General features: G+C 38.5%; 1 protein-coding gene across 1 annotated transcript; it reads left to right on the forward strand.

Moving 5' to 3' along the window:
• Nucleotides 1-489: 489 nt before the first annotated feature.
• On the forward strand, nt 490-11,612 carry LOC105019203 (lysosomal-associated transmembrane protein 4B). Its single transcript, XM_010885177.5, has 7 exons — nt 490-743; nt 1,297-1,408; nt 2,638-2,711; nt 4,764-4,886; nt 5,051-5,149; nt 5,693-5,788; nt 11,086-11,612. Exons 1-7 carry the CDS (start codon nt 651-653, stop codon nt 11,167-11,169), a joined length of 681 nt encoding a protein of 226 aa, XP_010883479.1. The 5' UTR covers nt 490-650; the 3' UTR covers nt 11,170-11,612.
• The last annotated feature ends 10,426 nt before the right edge of the window (nt 11,613-22,038 follow it).

Here is a 22,038-nt window from a genome sequence, read left to right on the forward strand (position 1 = left end):
GGCAACCACAATTGCTTTCATTATTAGTCTGATTCGGGATAATTGTTACATCCTTGATTTATTTGATTGAACTCGTCAGAATCGTTTAACGGTTAGCCTATAGTTTCCAATATGCCCGGAAAATAGTCATAAAGAAAGGCGAGGCAAAGTTAGTTTTTTAATGGATAAAAAAATGATAATTTTTAAATAATAAAAGGTGTGGATTATTATCAATAAACTCCCTATTCAAAATCTGTCATTTTCATAGTCATGGAATGGTTGACTTCATAGCTACTGACAAGAGTAAACGAATATCCACTGAATGTCCATTATAAAACGAACTTCAAGGCGTTATTGTGAAGGGAATTCGACATAACCCAATAAACGTAGCAGCCTCATACGGTGTTTCTATTTCAATTTGGTTGCTCAAAACCACCAGTTACATCACCGGCTTTCTTGATCCTATCAAGCTCAAGTCACATGGTTCAATGTTTGTCAAACAGACTGAGTTGATCTGCAGAAAGCCGCCTGTGTACCCGTTCTCACAACAGTTTAAAAATTGTCTAATCAACAACACCGCTCTACCGGAATTCACGTCAATCTGTATTGTTTATAATAAACATTTTGAAATTCTATAGATATCTGTGAAGTGCCGCCTGATATTGTTTAAGATGATATCCCCGTGGGACCGATGGCATTCCAACAGCTGCTGCCTGTGCTGTCACGTTCGCACAGGTACCGTTATCCTGGGGGTTTGGTACATGGTGAGCATTTATGGTCGTGTAAATAATTGTAACTTTTTCGATAAGTTAAATGACCATAACCTTATTACACTTGCACTAGGAAATGTTTCCATGTAATGGTTTCAAGTTTATCCTGCAAAAATACCTCAAATTATATGTTTTATTAATTATGAAGGAACCATTTCAGCAATTCCTATTTAATTTAGTTTATGTAGAAGTGGTTCATGACAATAATATGTTGCTCATTGTGCATGTAGGTAAATCTGTCACTAATGCACCTCCTCTGATTTATGCTTGGGGTTAACATTACGCTCTCATTCATGATATTGACATTTCATTTTGTCCTGCATTGCTGAGTTAAAGAGGTAATTAATTCAAGACCTAGTTACCCTTTTTAAAAGCTGAGTTGTTCTTTTGTTGGTCTATCGGTATCCACCATAGTTTTTTCATATTGTTTGTCTTTATTGTGTTGTTTTGGCTACTGAATGTTTCTTCCTACATTCCCCTCTTGCTGATCTGTTGTTTATTCCAGTCTGACTGGTCATATGGTTCTTATGTTTTTAATGTACCGTAGCTGATCAATGCAGTGGTGCTGCTCATCCTCATCACAGCCCTGGGTGACCCTCACCACTACCACCTGACCAGCGCTGAGCTGGCTAACGACTTAGATGACATGGATGATGCCAGTAAGTAGCCTACGGCTTTAAGTCTGGGAGGAGTGTACATCACATAGCCCTGCCCATGCCTCCCAAGTAGCCTGGTGACAAGGCAGTCTTGATGTGCTCCAGCCAACATTTCTCTGTGTCTGTTGTGCACGTGATTTTAATAATGGAAACTACTATCGCTTTGAATATCAATGCCAAAACGACTGGTTTTGTAAAGGATGTCATCGAAAGAATTTCACTCCACACTAAATTGAGATGTTGTCAGACTGTTAGTGCCCGATTTAAAAAGACTGAGTTGGCCTAGTTTCTGTCAGATTAAGCCGTTCTGTGATCCCTTTTGCCATTGGTCCAGCTGGCCTTGCATTAGGCCAGCTGTAGAAATAATACTAGAACAGACATCACTGTCCAAGTCAATGTGCCATTATGGGTGGACCGGTCCATTTCTATGATGATGGAAGTGGTTTAGTTCAGGCTTGTTACAGGACTAAAACACACTGGCTTCTGTTCTGTCACAGCAGGGTATGTGTTCGTTGGCCTACGCACAGATGGTATTGTCAGGATTACTTATCTGTGACGCTGACGGCCAGTGACAGGGTATTTTGTTTTCAGCCAAATCCATTGTCATTACATCATCAATATCAGCTCAAATCTGCACAGAGTAAGTTGGGGTATATTCACATGGTTTCAAACCAAAAGAGAGCTAATCCTATCATTTAGGAAACTACTGTTTGGGTTTGAATCCAGGCCTATCTTGGTCTGCTCGACTGCCCCTTGGTCACGTCGTTGCTATTGTTATCATCAACAAATCATACTATTTATAATAAATAATGAAACAGATATAATATTCCTTGTCCAATTCATACAGGCTAATTAGTTTGAACAGGGTTTTGATTTTGTCAAAATTAAAGTACTAAAATATGTGCATATTTAATATGAAACAACTGCTATATTCAACATGTCATGAAACGTATTTTAGATTAATGGAAATGTTGTCATTAGTTATCAGTCAAAAATGGCTAGCGATTCTAACTTTGCTTAGCTAAAATTGGATGGACCCGCTCAACCTCAGCTAACACTTAAACTAAAACTTCATCAGCATTCATTGAGGACATTGAGTAAAATACTCAGTGGACATCAACCTTCGAAAGATAATTCACAACAGTATTATACAGTATGTGGAACTCATGGCAACATTATGAAATGAATCTCATGGCAACATTATGATCTGTATGATTCCCCTTCTATTCCAGACATGTGCATTGCTTCAGCGATCTCATTGCTGATGATACTAATTTGTGGAATGGCAACCTATGGTGCATATAAGGTAAGCAATTATTTACACTAATAAGCTATTCTCTAAGAACAACCTAGTTTAAGTGATTATACATACAGCTCTGGAAAAAATTAAGAGACAACTGCACCTTTCAAAAAAGTTGAAAAGGAAGATTTTGAGTGAGGAACCGAAGGGTTAAAATTAAGAGACCATTGCAAATTGAACACTTCTGTTCCTCACTCATAACTTACCTTTTCAACTTTTTTGGAAAGGAAAGAAAAAGGTGCAGTGGGCTCTTAAATTTTTCCAGAGCTGTATATTTAAGTAAGTCTGTGACAGCCAAATTCATATACAGTGGGGTAAAAAAGTATTTAGTCAGCCACCAATTGTGCAAGTTCTCCCACTTAAAAAGATGAGAGGCCTGTAATTTTCATCATAGGTACACTTCAACTATGAGAGACAAAATGAGAAAGAAAATTCCTGAAAATCACATTGTAGGATTTCTAATGAATTTATTGGAAAATTGTGGTAGAAAATAAGTATTTGGTCAAAAACAAAAGTTCATTACTTTGTTATATACCCTTTGTTGGCAATGACAGAGGTCAAACGTTTTCTGTAAGTCTTCACAAGGTTTTCACACACTGTTGCTGGTATTTTGGCCCATTCCTCCATGCAGATATCCTCTAGAGCAGTGATGTTTTGGGGCTGTCGCTGGGCAACACAGACTTTCAACTCCCTCCAAAGATTTTCTATGGGGTTGAGATCTGGTGACTGGCTAGGCCACTCCAGGACCTTGAAATGTTTGTTACGAAGCCACTCCTTCGTTGCCCGGGCGGTGTGTTTGGGATCATTGTCATGCTGAAAGACCCAGCCACGTTTCATCTTCAATGCCCTTGCTGATGGAAGGAGGTTTTCACTCAAAATCTCACAATACATGGCCCCATTCATTCTTTCCTTTACACGGATCAGTCGTCCTGGTCCCTTTGGAGAAAAACAGCCCCAAAGCATGATGCTTCCTCCCCCATGCTTCATAGTAAGTTTGGTGTTCTTTGGATGCAACTCAGCATTCTTTCTCCTCCAAACACAAGTTGAGTTTTTACAAAAAGTTCTATTGTGGTTTCATCTGACCATATGACATTCTCCCAATCCTCTTCTGGACTATCCAAATGCTCTCTAGCAAACCTCAGACGGGCCTGGACATGTACTGGCTTATTCACTAGGTCCCCCCGTGTGGTTCTGGGATTTTTGCTCACCGTTCTTGTGATCATTTTGACCCCACGGGGTGAGATCTTGCGTGGAGCCCCGGATCGAGGGAGATTATTTAAACTGATAACAAGTTCAAACAGGTGCCATTAATACAGGTAACGAGTGGAGGACAGAGGAGCCTCTTGAAGAAGAAGTTACAGGTCTGTGAGAGACAGAAATCTTGCTTGTTTGTAGGTGACCAAATACTTATTTTACAGAGGAATTGACCAATAAATTCATAAAAAATCCTAAAATGTGATTTTCTGGATTTTGTTTCTCATTTTGTCTCTCATAGTTGAAGTGTACCTATGATGAAAATTACAGGCCTCTCTCATCTTTTTAAGTGGGAGAACTTGCACAATTGGTGGCTGACTAAATACTTTTTTGCCCAACAATGCTCAACTGAAATGTATAATGTTACAAATTTGTACAAATGTTTTTCATGTTAGGAATTACATTTTTGTTTTGCGTTAATGTCTGAAACCGCAGTACTGGGGTTAGAAAAAGTAAATACATATATATCTTTTGCCTCACCATGTATTCGAACCATTGTAGTCAAGATCAGTGGTGTATAGTGGAGTTTCTAAGAATAGAATTCAGATAAAAGCAAATGAACACTAGGAGGAATTTTCTTTTGTATGACATGAATGGCTGTTTCTCACTGGACTAGAAATTGTTTAGAAATCTTAATCACTATAGAAAAATGTTCATCCCATATTAAATATATCATTAAGGATTGATTTTTAGACTTGGTTAATTATTTTTTTTTGTTTTTGTTTGATATATCCACTTTTTCCTGCAGTGGCAAGTGATTCATACACTTTTCCCTCATGGATAATAAAAACTTTCCTGTTTCAGCAACATGCAGCTTGGATCATTCCATTCTTCTGCTACCAAGTCTTTGACTTTGCAATGAACACATTGGTGGCTGTCAGTATTGTGGTATACCCCAACACCATACAAGATTACCTCCAACAGCTGGTAAGAAGGATTCTAAGTCAAACTCGTCTAAAATAACACCCTAGTTGTTTGGTGTATAGTTAGATGTAGCCAATATCTGCATAAAAATCCCTTCACGTTTTACTCCTTGAATTCACAGCAGTGCCTTTGTCTTTGTTTTACCTTCTGGTGTCACCCTCTCACAGCCTGAGAATTTCCCCTACAAAGAGGACATAATGGCCATGAGCAATGTGTGCCTAGTGTTTATTGTGCTCATTTTCATCGGATGCATCCTAAGTTTCAAGGTAACTGCTACTGAAGTGTTTCTCACCGTACAGAACACCCTCTGTTTTCTGGCATCATAAGTGCCTCTCAATGATCTGCCAGTTCTATGTGGCTGCTACCACAGGTCTCCTGTGTGGTAGAAGGACCATCCAGAAATGGGGACAGAGGATGTGGTTTATTTTGACAAATGTCAAAGCTTTGTGTCACCCTTTTAAACTGTAATACTTGTAATATTTTCATAGAAATACTGTATGAATAATGTGATTATGGTGATACCTTTTTATTTCTTCTGGTCCACTTCAACAGGACTGATATTTAGCTTATCTGTTAGCAATTAGGAATTTTCTGTATACAGTAAATGTTGCTATCTGTATTAGCTAATAATGACCAGAGGACTGATGATTGTATATGAGTTTAATCTGTTGAGGAATGTCTCATGAACTATAGTTTTCCAAATTAGCTTGAATATTGAGCCAAATCTGGGAGCGCCCAGCAGGTACTTTAAATCATATAATCTGTTGTTGTTTTCTAAATGTTGCTGATAGTGATTTTTCCTGTTGCAGGCATACCTGATAGCATGTGTATGGAACTGCTACAAGTATGTGAGTTCAAGAACCACCACAGAGGTCCTGATATACGTCACGACTAATGACACCACGGTAAGACACAGAATAAAAAAACATAAATTCAGTACACACAAAAAAAACTGTGTGTTTACATTGTAACACTATGACATGTGTTGAAATGACTATTTTCACCCAGTCTGCAGTAGTAAATAAAATGTAATGCAATGTACAGTAGGTTATTTCCTCTTGTCAGTGAGTAGTGTTTGAAACTGACATTATTCCATACAGACCACACCTCCAACCACCTTTTTTACTGTTGTGTTTGACTCCTGTTGCATTGACTCCTGCTATAACACAATGACAAGTATTTGTCCTCTTTTTCTCTGCTTTTGCATATTTTCTTCATCTAAAATGTAATTAAGTAAGGGGAGATTGGGTGAACAAATAATGCAAGATTTGTACAACAGTTTGATTTAATATAAAGAACAAAGTTAACTGATTGTGCGCAGTGACTGCCATGATACCCTTCCTGTAGTTGTTGATCCATCTCTCCTCCTTGCAAAATTGCTTTTACTCAGCAACATCTGTAGTTAATTTTTTTGCATGAACTGCTAATTTCAGTTCCTGACGGAATACATTTGGTTTAGTTCTGGCCATTGACTAGCCCATCCCCAAATTGTAAATGTACAGTGGGGAGAACAAGTATTTGATACACTGCCGATTTTGCAGGTTTTCCCACTTACAAAGCATGTAGAAGTCTGTAATTATTAGCATAGGTACACTTCAACTGTGAGTGACGGAATCTAAAACAAAAATCCAGAAAATCACATTGTATGATTTTTAAGTAATTAATTAGCATTTTATTGCATGACATAAGTATTTAATACATCAGAAAAGCAGAACTTAATATTTGGTACAGAAACCTTTGTTTGCAATTACAGAGATCATACGTTTCCTGTAGTTTTTGAACAGGTTTGCACACACTGCAGCAGGGATCCTCCATACAGACCTTCTCCAGATCCTTCAGGTTTCGGGGCTGTCGCTGGGCAATACAGACTTTCAGCTCCCTCCATAGATTTTCTATTGGGTTCAGGTCTGAAGACTGGCTAGGCCACTCCAGGACCTTGAGATGCTTCTTATGGAGCCACTCCTTAGTTGCCATGGCTGTGTGTTTCGGGTCGTTGTCATGCGGGAAGACCCAGCCACGACCCATCTTCAATGCTCTATTTGTGTCACATCAAGTTGGAGCTACAGTGTGCCAGGAGAACATTCCCCACATTGTTACACCATCACCAGGCTGTACTGTTGACACCGGGCAGGATGGGTCCACGGACTCATGCTGTTTACACCAAATCCTGACTCTGCCTTCAGCATGATGCAACAGGAATGTTGGAACTGTCATTGTTTGTCCTCAGTTGTCCAGTGCTGGTGATGGTGTGTCCGATGGGTTTTTAACCGATTGGAGTTGAAGCCTGTGTGATGGTGGGTCCGATGGGTTTTTAACCGATAGGAGTTGAAGCCTGTGTGATGGTGTGTCCGATGGGTTTTTAACCGATTGGAGTTCAAGCTTGTGTGATGGTGGGTCCGATGGGTTTTTAACCGATTGGAGTTGAAGCCTGTGTGATGGTGGGTCCGATGAGTTTTTAACCGATTGGAGTTGAAGCCTGTGTGATCGTCTGCTGCAAGTACCCATCCATAGACTGAAGATGAGTTGTGCCTTTAGAGATGCTGTTCTTCACACCACTCTTCTATCGAACTGTTATTGTCATTTTAATTTGCATTTGACTCACATTTTCTATCCTTATTTCTTCATTTTTTTCCCTCCTGCCCACTGGCAGGTCTCATGCAGGCAGAGAATAAATACAGTCTGAAAACATGGAGTTGGATTATCAAACTTCTGCAACACTGCTGAGCTAGTTATGACGCTAATTCTACAATGTAGGGGGAGGAGAGGATGGTGAAGGCTTGTCAGAGTAGTGTTTGTTCATCTTTGATGAAGCAGAATATAAACCTCTCATTCCAAGCCACTAAAACGGTTTGTTATGGAGATATAAAGAAATTATGTGAAGCTTTGGACTGAGGAGCTGATATCCTTTTGGTTCTGCTGATGAGTAAAACGACAAATCTACCTATTAGGTCACTGCTGTTTTAACCATTTCAAATGATTTGGCCTTGAAAAACCCCATTCAGTGGCTCCAGAGTGATGTTGTGTGGCACTGCCTTGCAGTACAACTGAGTATTGTGGCTTGGAATTCAAACCCTGGGTGGGGTATGTACAGTGCCCAAGAAGCTCCAATACTTCTGTTGTCATACCAACTGTGGGGGACCTCAGAGGCCGGCACACATTTGGGACATGGGCGTAAAATGTCAGACAGAGCTACCTGGTGTTACTGCACTCTAGTGACTCCTTTTGGTAGGTTGAGCACCCGTAAGTGCCTTTATGTTCACTCGCTAACGTGTTGGGAAATACTGGTTGAGTGAGCAGTGTGAAAAGACGCAGAACAGCTTGGCGACAGGTGCATCAAAGAAGATATCTCAATCTCTGACCCTAAAAACCTGCTGGGGAGTTGTTGTAGTAAGGCTAGCTTGAATTTCAAATCAAACAATTACTACGGACTTTATTTAATCAGCTTGCATTTGAAAGTGTTTGTGAGGATTAGATTCACCATTAACTTTTTATATATACATCGCCTTTCAGGACACTGAAAATATAGGGACATAGAATATAATGCCCAAATTATGCACTTATGTTTGCAATTTGGTCACAAATCCATTGCATGGATTTGTGACCCTTTTTCATTTCACATGTTCCTATTGCCATCACTCTGGTACAGGTTCATCTTTGTCTCATCTGTCCACCAGACCTTTACAACATCTTTACAGGCTCTTTTAAAGTACTTTTCAGGCCTTGCTTTTTAGGGTTTTATCCGCTTGCAGTGTCAGTTTTGTGGCTGACACACCCATGCCTACCTCCTAGAGAGTGTTCCTGATCTTGCTGACTTATTTTTCTAATCATTATGGTAAGAATCCTTCTGCCATTCGCTATAAAGGTTTTCCTCTGACTGCCAGACCTTTTGAGACTGCTGAGCTCACCAGTGCTTTCTTTTTTAATGGATTTGCCAAACTTATTTTTGGTAAGCCTTTGTCTATATTAGAGTTAAATTTATTCTGATAAATTACCCTCGTAATGGCTTTCCTGTCTATTGTAGACACCACTTTGGTCCTCAAGTTGATAGACACAAATAGCAGACTCCAAAGACAAATGCAAAGTCTTAAATCAAGCATGCACAAAATACCTGACGAAACACTCCTAACTATTTAGCCATGGTGCATCCTTTTAGCCATGGTAAACACCCTCAAATAAAAGTAACAAATCTAAACTTCAACTTTGTAGAAATTGTTTGATTTAAATTCTAAACTGGAGTATAGAGACAAATAAAACAAATGTATCACCTTCACAATACTTACACAAGTCACAGTAGAGAAGCAATCAGTCCATAATTATAGTGATATAATCACCAGGAATACTGCAATGTCTACACAACGCTAAGCCATCTACACAATGCTAAGCCATCAATCAGAGCAGACAGAGTTGTGTTATCTGACATAAGACAATAATAGGGATAGCCTCCTGTAGATGTGATGTTTTCCATATAAGAAATCTATATATATTTTAGAACTGAGTGGATACACTGATGAGTGGTTATCCAGACAGATATTGCTTCTTAGTCAGGACTAGAATTACTCAATGGTCTGAGATCACAAAGGTCCACCAGGACATGGAATCCAATTTGAACTGTAATGCCATTATGCTCATGATCACAGTGCTGTGTTGTTGTGTGTGAGGATGACCAGACCGTACTCTAACTAGTTTGGTTTGACACTCTGGTTCTTCATAATTGCATTGATGTATGTCCCTATGTAAATGGAATTGGGAAAGCCATGATGGGTTACATAGTAGACAAGCATACACTTACGAAAACTTGTCTTACTATACTTTAGATAACTTTTCACTCACAAGTATTGTAATTCAGTATCCTATGTTCCGTGACTTTAACATTAACCCTAAACCCACACCATAATTTTGACCAAAACCTAAATCTAACCTTAACCCCTAATCCTAATTCTTAATCCCTTACTGTACACCAAACCCTAATCCTAGTCTTTACCCTAAACTTTAATCTTTGTCTAAAATTGCCAAAATGTTGTTGTGTTACAGACTTAATACTTTGTAGAAGTGTCTTTGGCAGCAATCACAGCTTTGAGTCTTCTTGGGTATGCCTCCACCAGTTTTGCACGACTGGATTTGGGCAGTTTCTCCTATTCTTCATTGTAGATTGTCCAAAGATCTGTCAGATTGGATGGGAAGCATTGGTGAACTGTCAGCTTCATGGCTGTGGGTTGTTGTCGTGCTGAAAGATTAATACTTACCCCAATCTGAGGTCATGTGCACTTGGCATTCAGGCCTAAAAGATTTTGGTCTCATCAGACCAGAGCATCTGAAAATGTTATTGCTATGTCATTATGGGTTATTGTGTGTACATTTATAGCAAAAAATATATATTTAATCAATTATAAATTGAGTCTATAACACAACAAAATGTTGAGAAAGGACTGTATATTTTCTAAAGCCACTGTAGGTACAGTACTGTGTAAAAGTCTTTGGTACCTGGATTTCAAACTAAACCCATTCCTTTGGGTAGTGATTATTTGTGTATATAAAAAATACACCTATGTACAGGATATATACATCTGTATTTAAAAGAAATGGCCTCTGCACAGTACTGTATATGTATATAGTACTGTATATGTATGTGTATATATGCCCGGCTGAAATCCTTAGGCAGATTTGTCATGGGTTACTGAAATAATGAGGACTTACAAGTAGAGTAATACCGGTATTCACACACAGGGCACGCCGTGTTACAGGAGAGTAATGTGTTGATTCACCAAATGGGCCTTTTTAGTAGTCTGAAGAGAAAACATCGGAGACACCTCATCTCACATCTCACCTCATCTAAGACACAGAAAGATCAACTGGCTAACTGATCTTTCAGAATGTGAATATTGTCTGCAGTGGACCTGCCTGCTGTAGCTGTCTGAGCCACATTCACAACCATATATAATCATTATCTAGTTTAAATCCTCTGTCATCCCCTCTATATTAGGTCGTCATGATTGTCACTTCTGGGAGCTTAAACTATTTTTACTTCATCCTCAGAGTATATATCACCAACTGCTTTTTCTGATTAGACCATGATTTTGGCTGTTCTCTTTGCCAAAGACAAAAAATATATTCTCACCCATGTCAATATAACAGGAATTTAATGTTTCCTGTTATTCACGTGAGTAGATTCTTATCTTGAGCTTGCTTTCTTCTGTTTTTCCAGGTTCTGATACCCCCATACGACGACTCCATGCCTGTTCCTTCCAAGCACGCTCCTCCACCCTATGGGACACCCTACGTGGCATGAAGAACCTGGGTCATTGTTCTGCTGAATGTTACTGGACATTCCAATCAGACCTTGACCAAATTGAATGTTTGGTTTTGTCCCACTACAATATGGATTTGCTTTGATAATTGACTATTTGGTTTAGAAGTATTTGAATGTTTATATTCAAAAGTTCATTTATGTAAAAATGTTATCCTGGGCCAAATACTATAAATGTTCTCTCTTTTTTTACCTATACACATTTACCAACTTACTATTTACTTTAAGAATAAATTAAATTTATTCAGTCATTTGCACTGATATCCAGTTTAAATATAATTTGTGGGAAAGGGACAATGCAACAGTAAGAGTTAAAATATAACAGCACTCCAAAAGATTTATATATGTATGCATGTATGTGAATGTGTGTGTATATATATATATATACACACACACACACACTATCTCACAAAAGTGAGTACACCCCTCACATTTTTATAAATATTGATTAGATAGACAACACTGAAGAAATGACACTTTACTACAATGTAAAATAGTGAGTGTAAAGCTTGTATAACAGTGTAAATTTGCTGGTGGATGTTAGAGACCTTGCGCTCCTCCACCTTCTGTTTGAGGATGCCCCACAGATGCTCAATAGGGTTTAGGTCTGGAGACATGCTTGCCCAGTCCATCACCTTTACCCTTCAGCTTCTTTAACAAGGCAGTGGTTGTCTTGGAGGTGTGTTTGGGGTGGTTATCATGTTGGAATACTGCCCTGCGGCCCAGTCTCCGATGGGAGGGGATCATGCTCTGCTTCAGTGTGTCACAGTACATGTTGGCATTCATGGTTCCCTCAATGAACTATAGCTCCCCAGTGCTGGCAGCACTCATACAGCCCCAGACCATGATACTCCCACCACCATGCTTGATTGTAGGCAAGACACACTTGTCTTTGTACTCCTCACCTGGTTGCCGCCACACACACGTTTGACACCATCTGAACCAAATACGTTTATCTTGGTCTCATCAGACCACAGGACATGGTTCCATTAATCCATGTCCTTGGTCTGCTTGTCTTCTACAAACTGTTTGCGGGCTTTTTTGTGCATCATTTTTAGAAGAGGTTTCCTTCTGGGATGAAAGCCATGCAGACCAATTTGATGCAGTGTGCAGCATATGGTCTGAGCCCTGACAGGCTGACCTCCCACCCCTTTAACCTCTGCAGCAATGCTGGCAGCACTCATATGTCTATTTCCCAAAGACAACCTCTGGATATGACGCTGAGCATGTGCACTCAACTTCTTGACCATGGCGAGGCCTGTTCTGAGTGGAACCTGTCCTGTTAAACCGCTGTATGGTCTGGCCACCGTGCTGCAGCTCAGTTTCAGGGTCTTGGCAATCTTTTTATAGCCTAGGCCATCTTTATGTAGAGCAACAATTCTTTTTTTCAGATCCTCAGAGAGTTCTTTGCCATGAGGTGCCATATTGAACTTCCAGTGACCAGTATGAGGGAGTGTGTGAGTGATGACACCACATTTAACACACCTGATCCCCATTCACACCTGAGACCTTGTAACATTAACGAGTCACATGACACCAGGGAGGGAAAATGGCTAATTGGGCCCAATTTGGACATTTTCACTTAGGGGTGTACTCACTTTTGTTGCCAGCGGTTTAGACATTAATGGCTGTGTGTTGAGTTATGTTGAGGGGACAGCAAATTTACACTGTTATACAAGCTTTACACTCACTACTTTACATTTTAGCAAAGTGTCATTTCTTCAGTGTTGTCACATGAAAAGATACTATCAAATATTTACAAAACTGTGAGGGGTGTTCTCACTTTTGTGAGATACTGTATATACTATACAGCCAAATGTATGTGGAAACCCGACCACCACTCTTATATGAGCTTGTTGGACATCCCATTCCAAAACCATGGGCAATAAAATGGAGTTGGCCCCCCTTTGCAGCTATATTTTGGAGTGTCTCTGTGGGAATTTGTGCCCATTTAGCCAAAATACCATCTGTGAGGTCAGGCACTGATGTTGGATGGAGTTCAAAGTGGTTGAGGTCAGGGCTCTGTGCAGGCCACTCGAGTTCCTCCACACCAACCTTGAACCAAGTCTTAATGGACCCTGCTCTGTGCACAGGAGCACAGGCATGCTGGAACTGGAAAAGGCCTTCCCCAAACTGTTGCCACAAAAATAGAAGCACCCAATTGTCTAAAATGTAGCATTAAAATGAATCCTTAATTGGATCTAATTTGTTTCCACTGTTCCCAACACAGTTCTTGTGCTGATGTTGCTTCCAGAGGCAGTTTGGAACAATGTGGTGAGTGATGGAACAGATGCTAGGCAGTTTTTAGCACTATGTGGCCCTGGTGTGAGTTTGCGTGGTCCACGACTTCATGGCTGGGCTGTTGTTGCTTCTAAACGCTTCCACTTCACAATTATAGCACTTACAGTTGACTGGGGCAGATCTAGTAGGGCAGAAATTTCACAAACAGACTTGTGGAAAAAGGGGCATCCTATGACAGTGCCACGTTTAAAGTCACTGAGGTCTTCAGTATGGAGATTTCATAATTATGTGCTGGATTTTATGCACCTGTGATTAATCAGTGTGGCTGAAACACATTAATGCAATAATTTGTATGGTTGTCCACATACTTTTGGCCATATAGTGTATGTATACAGTACGTGTGTGTATACAGTGGGGGGAACAAGTATTTGATACACTGCTGATTCTGCAGGTTTTCCCACTTACAAAGCACGTAGAAGTCTGTAATTTTTATCATAGGTACTCTTCAGCTGTGAGTGACGGAATCTAAAACAAAAATCCAGAAAATCACATTGTATGATTTTTAAGTAATTAATTTGCATTTTATTGCATGACATAAGTATTTGATACATCAGAAAAGCAGAACTTAATATTTGGTAAAGAAACCTTTGTTTGCAATTACAGAGATCATACGTTTCCTGTAGTTCTTGACCAAGTTTGCACACACTGCAGCAGGGATTCTGGCCCACACCTTCTCCAGATTTTTCAGGTTTCAGGGCTGTCGCTGGGCAATACGGACTTTCAGCGAGTGGAGTTTAGACCAAAAAGCTCTATTTTTGTCTCATCAGACCACATGACCTTCTCCCATTCCTCCTCTGGATCATCCAGATGGTCATTGGCAAACTTCAGACGGGCCTGGACATGCACTGGCTTGAGCAGGGGGACCTTGTGTGTGCTGCAGGATTTTAATCCATGACGGCGTAGTGTGTTACTTATAGTTTTCTTTGAGACTGTGGTCCCAGCTCTCTTCAGGTCATTGACCAGGTCCTGCTGTGTAGTTCTGGGCTGATCCCTCACCTTCCTCATGATCATTGATGCCCCACGAGGTGAGATCTTGCATGGAGCCCCAGACCGAGGGAGATTGACCATCATCTTTAACTTCTTCCATTTTCTATTAATTGCGCCAACAGTTGTCTTCTCACCAAGCTGCTTGCCCATTGTCCTGTAGCACATCCCAGCCTTGTGCAGGTCTACAATTTTATCCCTGATGTCCTTACACAGCTCTCTGGTCTTGGCCATTGTGGAGAGGTTGGAGTCTGTTTGATTGAATGTGTGGACAGGTGTCTTTTATACAGGTAATGAGTTCAAACAGGTGCAGTTAATACAGGTAATGAGTGGAGAACAGGAGGGCTTCTTAAAGAAAAACTAACAGATCTGTGAGAGCCGGAATTCTTACTGGTTGGTAGGTGATCAAATACTTATGTCATGCTAATAAATGCAAATGTATTATTTAAAAATCATGTGATTTTCTGGATCTTTGTTTTAGATTCCGTCTCTCACAGTTGAAGTGTACTTATGATAAAAATGACAGACCTCTACATGCTTTGTAAGTAGGAAAACCTGCGAAATCGGCAGTGTATCAAATACTTGTTCTCCCCACTGTATATACACACACACTCAAGTGCTTCGAATCCTGAGTGCTGATTGGCTGATAGCTGTGGTATATGAGATCATATACCACAGATATCACATTTCTTTTTACTGCTCTAACTGCATTGGTAACTGGTTTATAATAGCAATAAGGCATCTCGGGGTGGCTAAGTCCTGTGTCTGAGCACTCTGCGATGCAGCAAGCTTGAGAACAGCTCTTAGGTATGGTAAATTGACCATACACCAAACCTGCCCATGTCTTATTGCTTAATAATATTACCCATGATTTAGCCTGATCAGAGATCTGTATCTGCTTAGTCCTGCATAACATGATGACTACAGTCAGAGGAGTTGGGTTAAGCAAGCACAGGTCTGAGGTCAGGCTAATGAGGATTGTGTCTTCAACTAAAAAAATATTCTAATCACATCTAACAACACATCTTATTTTCTTATAGGAATCTATGAAGGGTTGCTATGAGTTGAAGGATTCCTGTCTGTAATCTACAACACTGTTCAAAAGTTTTGGGGCACTTAGAAATGTCCTTGTTTTGGAAAGAAAAGCACATTTATGTTCTTTAAAATAACATCAAATTGCCTCTGGGATGCTGGCCATTTTTTTCTTTTGCCCATCTTAATCTTTCATTTTATTAGCTAGTCTGATTTCTCAAACAAGACACTAATGTATTTGTCCTCTTGCTCAGTTGTGCACTGGGGCCTCCCACTCCTCTTTTTATTCTGGTTAGAGACAGTTTGCACTGTTCTTTGAAGGGAGTAATCAAAAGTGTTGTACGAGATCTTCAGTTTCCTGGCAATTTCTCACATTGAATAGCCTTCATTTCTCAGAACAAGAATAGACTGATGAGTTTCAGAAGACAGTTCTTTATTTCTGGACATTTTGAGCCTGTTATCAAACCCACAATTGCAGATTTTCCAGATACTCAACTAGTCTAAAGATGGCAATTTTTATTCCTTCTCTATTCAGCACAACAGTTGTCAGCTGTGCTAACATAACTGCAAAATGGTTTTCTAATGATCGCACAGCCTTTTTAAATTATTAACATTGGTTAGCAAAAACAAAGTGCCATTGGAACACAGGAGTGTTGGCTGCTGATAATGGGCCTCTGTACACCTATGTAGATATTCCATAAAAAGACAGACGTTTCCAGCTAAAATAGTCATTTATCACATTAACAATGCCTACACAAGAAAACATTTGCGTTTCTTTCAAAAGCAAGGACATTTGAGTGACCCCAAACTTTTTAACATGACATGATTCATGAGCATAACTACTATTTTTATCTCATTATTCATATGTTTTTATGTGTGCAGAAAATATTCTCCTGAAATATTATATCATAGCTCTGGTTTTATGACTGGTTACACTTGATCTTACATTTGTTTACAAACAAATATAGAAGAAACTGAAAGAATGCTCCTGTTTTTCCATTAAGCCAGTGTGTAATCTCCATCTGGCCAAGTGACGAATACAATTTTCAGCTGACCAAAAATTTAAATAGGTTAAAACTGCACATCAAAGTAGTTTTATTAATTAATAAAACTTAATAGGTTTTTCATTATAATTTTTTCTTTAAATGTGATACTACTTATTCAAGTTCTTTAACCAGAGTTTAACGCTGCAGTGTGATTTACGATGCAAAATGAAAATGTTTTATAGTACTTCATCATACTAATATTATTTTCTCAACACCATCAAATTAGATAATGCATTTTAAGGGGAAACATAAGCATTATCTCATCTGATGGAAATTGTTACTCGGTATGACACCTTATGAGTTTACACATGAATTGTCATTATTTACACAACTTACACAAAATTGATATTCATAAATATTTCAAGTTTATTTTATGCAAAGGGAGCCACACTGAAAATATTTTTTTCAAGGAAATTCATTAAGCTACACTCTAAAGAAATACAGTGTGGTTTCTTTCCCAAATTTGGCAAGTAGACAAATGTTTACTATTTCCCTTTAAATCATTTAAACAATTTTTTCATATTTATGAATATCAAAACAACTTTTCAACATCATATTTAATTCAATACTGAAAAGTACCTTGAACCATTTTATTGAAGATCATACTCACTCTACAATTTCTTTGAGCAACAAATTAAAAACTGAGGTTATTCAAACAATGGAAAGCCTCATACCATGATAAACTAATTGTATTTTGACTTTTATTTCAGCTTTTCTTCTCTCTCTCTGTTTTACCAACGAGGGGTGGGAACGGGACAAAATGTCCACAGTTTAAACTTCATGTTAGCCTATTAACTTATAACAAACTGGCGCTATCTTACAAACTAGTCTGGTTGCTGAAGAGAATTATAGTTAAACATTATTTTATGCTGAAAGGATAATGTTAAGCTTGGGCTAAGCAAGTAAACAAGCCTATGGAAAACATGTAGGTAGGAAATTAAGCCACTCACTCACCTCAGTTGAATTTCCCACCACTGAAGAGAGGTAAAAACTACACTGTGATGTCACTAGAGTGGATGGGCTTTTCTTAAAGGGGTGGATTCCTCAATAAGACAGGTTGGACAATCAATTTAATTATAATTTAATATTATTATGAATATACAATATGTTAATATCACAATAAAAGCTGAAAACTGTATAAAAAGAAAAACGTCATCTAGGATAATGGATGACATTATGGGCTAACAGAACTGTTATTCTATATGACAAAATTATCAGCTATGACAAAACTCAGTTTGAACCTTAATCAGGCAGTTGTTTTGGTTACCTATCTGCAACCTTGACCTTCAACTTCCAAGTATGTAAATTCATATTAAATAAACATATTTGCATAAAACCAACATTTTTTTTTGCGTTATCCCAAATGACCCAGGATTTTTCTATAAAGTGTACCAGTGAGTGAAAAGGGCAAATTAAACATATTTTATGAAAGATACTAAACTTTCACCATTGTTTTCGGGGTCCTTCAGGCTATTCCTGATTGTGTAACATCCAGTCTGATAACGTCTCAGAATACAATTCCCCATAAAATGTCTCCAGATTGCTTGTTATCGTGGGTTAGAGGTTTTCCTACTTACAAAGCATGTAGAGGTCTGTAATTTTTTATCATAGGTACACTTCAACTGGAATCTAAAACAAAAATCCAGAAAATCACATTTTTAAATAATACATTAGCATTTTATTGCATGACATAAGTATTTGATCACCTACCAACCAGTAAGAATTCCGGCTCTCACAGAATTTTCTTTAAGAAGCCCTCCTGTTCTCCACTCATTACCTGTATTAACTGCACCTGTTTGAACTCGTTACCTGTATAAAAGACACCTGTCCACACACTCAATCTAACAGACTCCAACCTCTCCACAATGGCCAAGGTTTCTGTACCAAATATTAAGTTCTGCTTTTCTGATGTATCAAATACTTATGTCATGCAATAAAATGCAAATGAATTACTTAAAAATCATATAATGGATTTTTGTTTTAGATTCCATCACTCACAGTCGAAGAGTACCTATGATAAAAATGACAGACCTCTACATGCTTTGTATGTGGGAAAACCTGAAAAATTGGCAGTGTATCAAATAATTGTTCTCCCCACTGTATATTGTTGTCAACACTCATACAACAATGCCTGTGGCAGATATTTTAAGGTTTATTTGATCTTTCACCTTTTTTTTTTTAGCTTTTTTGCATTTCTCATAGTTATCCACTATGACATGTTGTGACTATAATGTCTAATAATGCTTAAACTGTGTAATACCCTCAATACATGTTCATATCATTTGATCAACAGAGATGAATAGATTCAATAAAATTAGTTTTTTATAAAATATTTCCTTACATTTATTTCATAAAAGGGTTTGGACATCACAATTGCACGTCATGTCATTGGGCCATCTACGTAAGCAGAATATGCCCAACACAGTTGTATGTAAGCTTCTCCCCAAACTGCAGACAATCTAAAGAGAATTTGTGTTGGGATACATATTCACATGTAATTGCTTCTGTCACATGAAAAGATACAAGTGATATCTGGCTATAAGAAAACTTTTTATGTACAGACCATGTCTTTTTATTCTCCATTCACAAGTGTTATCCCGCAGGTTGTATTTCCATTCATCTTACTCTTTTGTACACTTTATCATTCCTAAGGCTGGGGATGAAATTACATTCATTTTAAAGGGGGTTGAGAACAACAGAGTACATCAACAATTGTTAGTTTTATAACAACTAGAGGGAAACTGACTTGAAATCCCTAATTGTCTCCAGCTTTGGCACTTCTGTCATCCTTTCCTTACTGTTCACAAACCTATTGCTAAACTTTAAGCCATTATATTCTCATTTTAAGATGTGCAGTCTTTTCAGGATGATTCAAGAGCATTAAAAGCACTGCTTAAGTACCCCCACTTCACCAAGGAATTAAAACATATCAGGGGGGTAATGCTGTACAAATCTGCCATCTGCTGGTCATTTTATGAAGTACAACCACCATTAAGTTAGAGGACAATCGTTTTGGCGTGAGGGTGACAGATATTTTACATTATACTTGAACTGTTTCTGAATGTCTGCATACTGTCTCTGAACAGAGAAACATTCTTCAGAAGCACTGTGAGAATGTGATTCTCTTCCAGAGCCAGATCAACAACTTAAGACACTGAACCAAAATAACATGCCTTACCACACCTGTCCTGTGCTTGTGTGCAGTGCATGTGTTCCTGGTGGCAGCCTATTCCTTGTATAGTGTAGTACTTTTGACCAGGGCCCACACAATATCTACAAATGAGTTCCCTCCCTAAAAAGAACCTTCTTAATGAGAAAATACTTGAGGTTATGTCAAACTGGATGGAAACTGTGTCTATTAGGGCTAGACCCTCAGTAGGGGAAAAACACCTGACGTCATACATATAGACAGAGAACTCGGATGCCTGTGTATACAGAGCACGACTTGAGAACTTTCTTTTGCAGACCTATGTAGGAGAAGCAATTCTTTGATGACAGAGTCAAACGTTCCTAAACCACGACTCCGCTGTGGCTCACAAAATCCACAGTTGCAAATATTGATAGCAGGAACCCCGTTTGTGTCGTTTCCAAAAAACATTTGCCAAAACAGTCACTCAAATAGTGGTGGAATAAATTCCACCACACAACTACACACATTGTTTAAAGACCACGGACAGTATCTGCTGTCAGACAGAAAAAAGTTGTATTCGATGTCCAGCACGCAACAAAAAAAAAACGCACCACAACAAGAAATGTCATGTACCCATATACTTCCAGGTGCAACGTCATGACCTTTTGTTTTTAGCACACGACCAGTGATCTAAAGGGGAAATCATATTCGACACATTATATCCAAAATATATGAACGGGATGGCAACAAAAAGCAAGCTGTAGATGGAATGTCCACTCACCATTATGATTATCATTTAAATACGAAGTCCGTTCTCGATTGAGATCAAAGCCAGGGCTGACAGCTGGACCATCGCCATCCTTACGTACAGTACACTCACTCCAAAAAGCTAGTCAGCTAGCTAGGCTCAAGCGGGCTCAAGCATGAGAAAACAAGATAAGGCCCTAACTTAGTGACGTATGCTTAAGCCCTCTAGAGGGCCTTGAGGCGTCATACAATTAAGCAGATCTCATACTATTATGGGAGAAGGTGCTGCTTGGCTATCATGTCTATTCTAAAAACGAAGAGAAACGGTTTTACCGTCTTAATCTGATATTGTAGATGGCCAAACATCATATTCACAAGAGTAAATTTAGTAAAAGAAAAACCTCTATTTCTTGTCTTTTTTAAAGACTTAGAACTCAAACCATTGTACTCTCTTTAAACAAGAAAACTGTTAAAACAATTGATATCTGGCTGCGCTTTGTATAACGTATTTATATAATTTTTCTGAACCCTCATTGATTTATTTTTTGCACTATTGTTCCTCACTGTTTGTATACTTTATACCTGCCTGTATATTTACTAATTATGTAATAATAAAAAAAGAGGTGTCATATGACTGCGACTGCATAACTAAAAGTAATTATTTTAAGTAAAATGCCATTTGGCAAGTGACTGCAATTTATTGGTTCAAATAAAACTGGTTTTTCATTGGATTTATCTTACTGCTGCAACCCCTTTTGAGACAATACAGTTGCTTCTTCATCCAAACCCCTTGAAGTGTTCATTTTGGCAGCTATATTAATCTTAAAGTTTTTCACAATCGCTAACACACTAAAATAGCAATATACACAAAATCATTTTGCAAAGTTCCAAAAGTCCCAAAAGCACTATTCACAAAAATTTCGTTTTCTTTTAGCCTTTTTTGAAGGTTAATGGTACTTGACCACGTTATTGCACATGGTTATGACAATGAAATGAAGATGGGCAACTAACCGCAAACTTGTCTAACTACTGTTTTCTAAATTTTAAATCTGTATACATTCATACAAGCAGAACTGTACAAAAAATTACATGAACTTGAGGCTTATCATATTCTATAATATATATATTTAGATGTATATGATAGCCAGTCATACACTTTTTCTTTTTGTAGATGTCACGATTCAGAATGGGTGGCAGGACACAGTCCCAGAGGTTTCAAAAGTAGTTTAATCAAGAAAGACAAACAAGCTGCACAGCCGTATACATATGAACACACAATGACCAACCAGAAACATGGTGCAGGAGGAACTTAAACAGGGACACAACAAAGGGCAAACAAGACACAGGTGTAAATAATAATACAAAAGGACAAGTTACATTAAGAATCAAAGGACAAAAACCGAACAGAACAGGCCACATTCAAAAACAAAAGAAAATCGAAACGGAACCAAAACAGAACATCCCCGTAGAATTGAGACACTAGTTGATGGTGGTAGACCATAATTTCTGAGGCCCAAGAACTATCCATTGTGAACATGCGTGTCGAAAACAATACAATGCATTTACAGAAATCCAGTCAAGAAGAATATTTCAAGACAATGGCATTTTTCA

Source organism: Esox lucius, chromosome 20 (genome assembly GCF_011004845.1).
Source record: "Esox lucius isolate fEsoLuc1 chromosome 20, fEsoLuc1.pri, whole genome shotgun sequence".
NCBI lineage: Eukaryota > Metazoa > Chordata > Actinopteri > Esociformes > Esocidae > Esox > Esox lucius.

What these genes read in the sequence shown, in the direction of transcription:
- LOC105019203 (XM_010885177.5), top strand. Translation starts at nt 651, where the DNA reads ATGATATCCCCGTGGGACCGATGGCATTCCAACAGCTGCTGCCTGTGC. An exon ending in TCCTGGGGGTTTGGTACATG is followed by an intron (nt 744 to 1,296) that starts GTGAGCATTTAT and finishes AATGTACCGTAG; the next exon opens with CTGATCAATGCAGTGGTGCT. An exon ending in AGATGACATGGATGATGCCA is followed by an intron (nt 1,409 to 2,637) that starts GTAAGTAGCCTA and finishes CTTCTATTCCAG; the next exon opens with ACATGTGCATTGCTTCAGCG.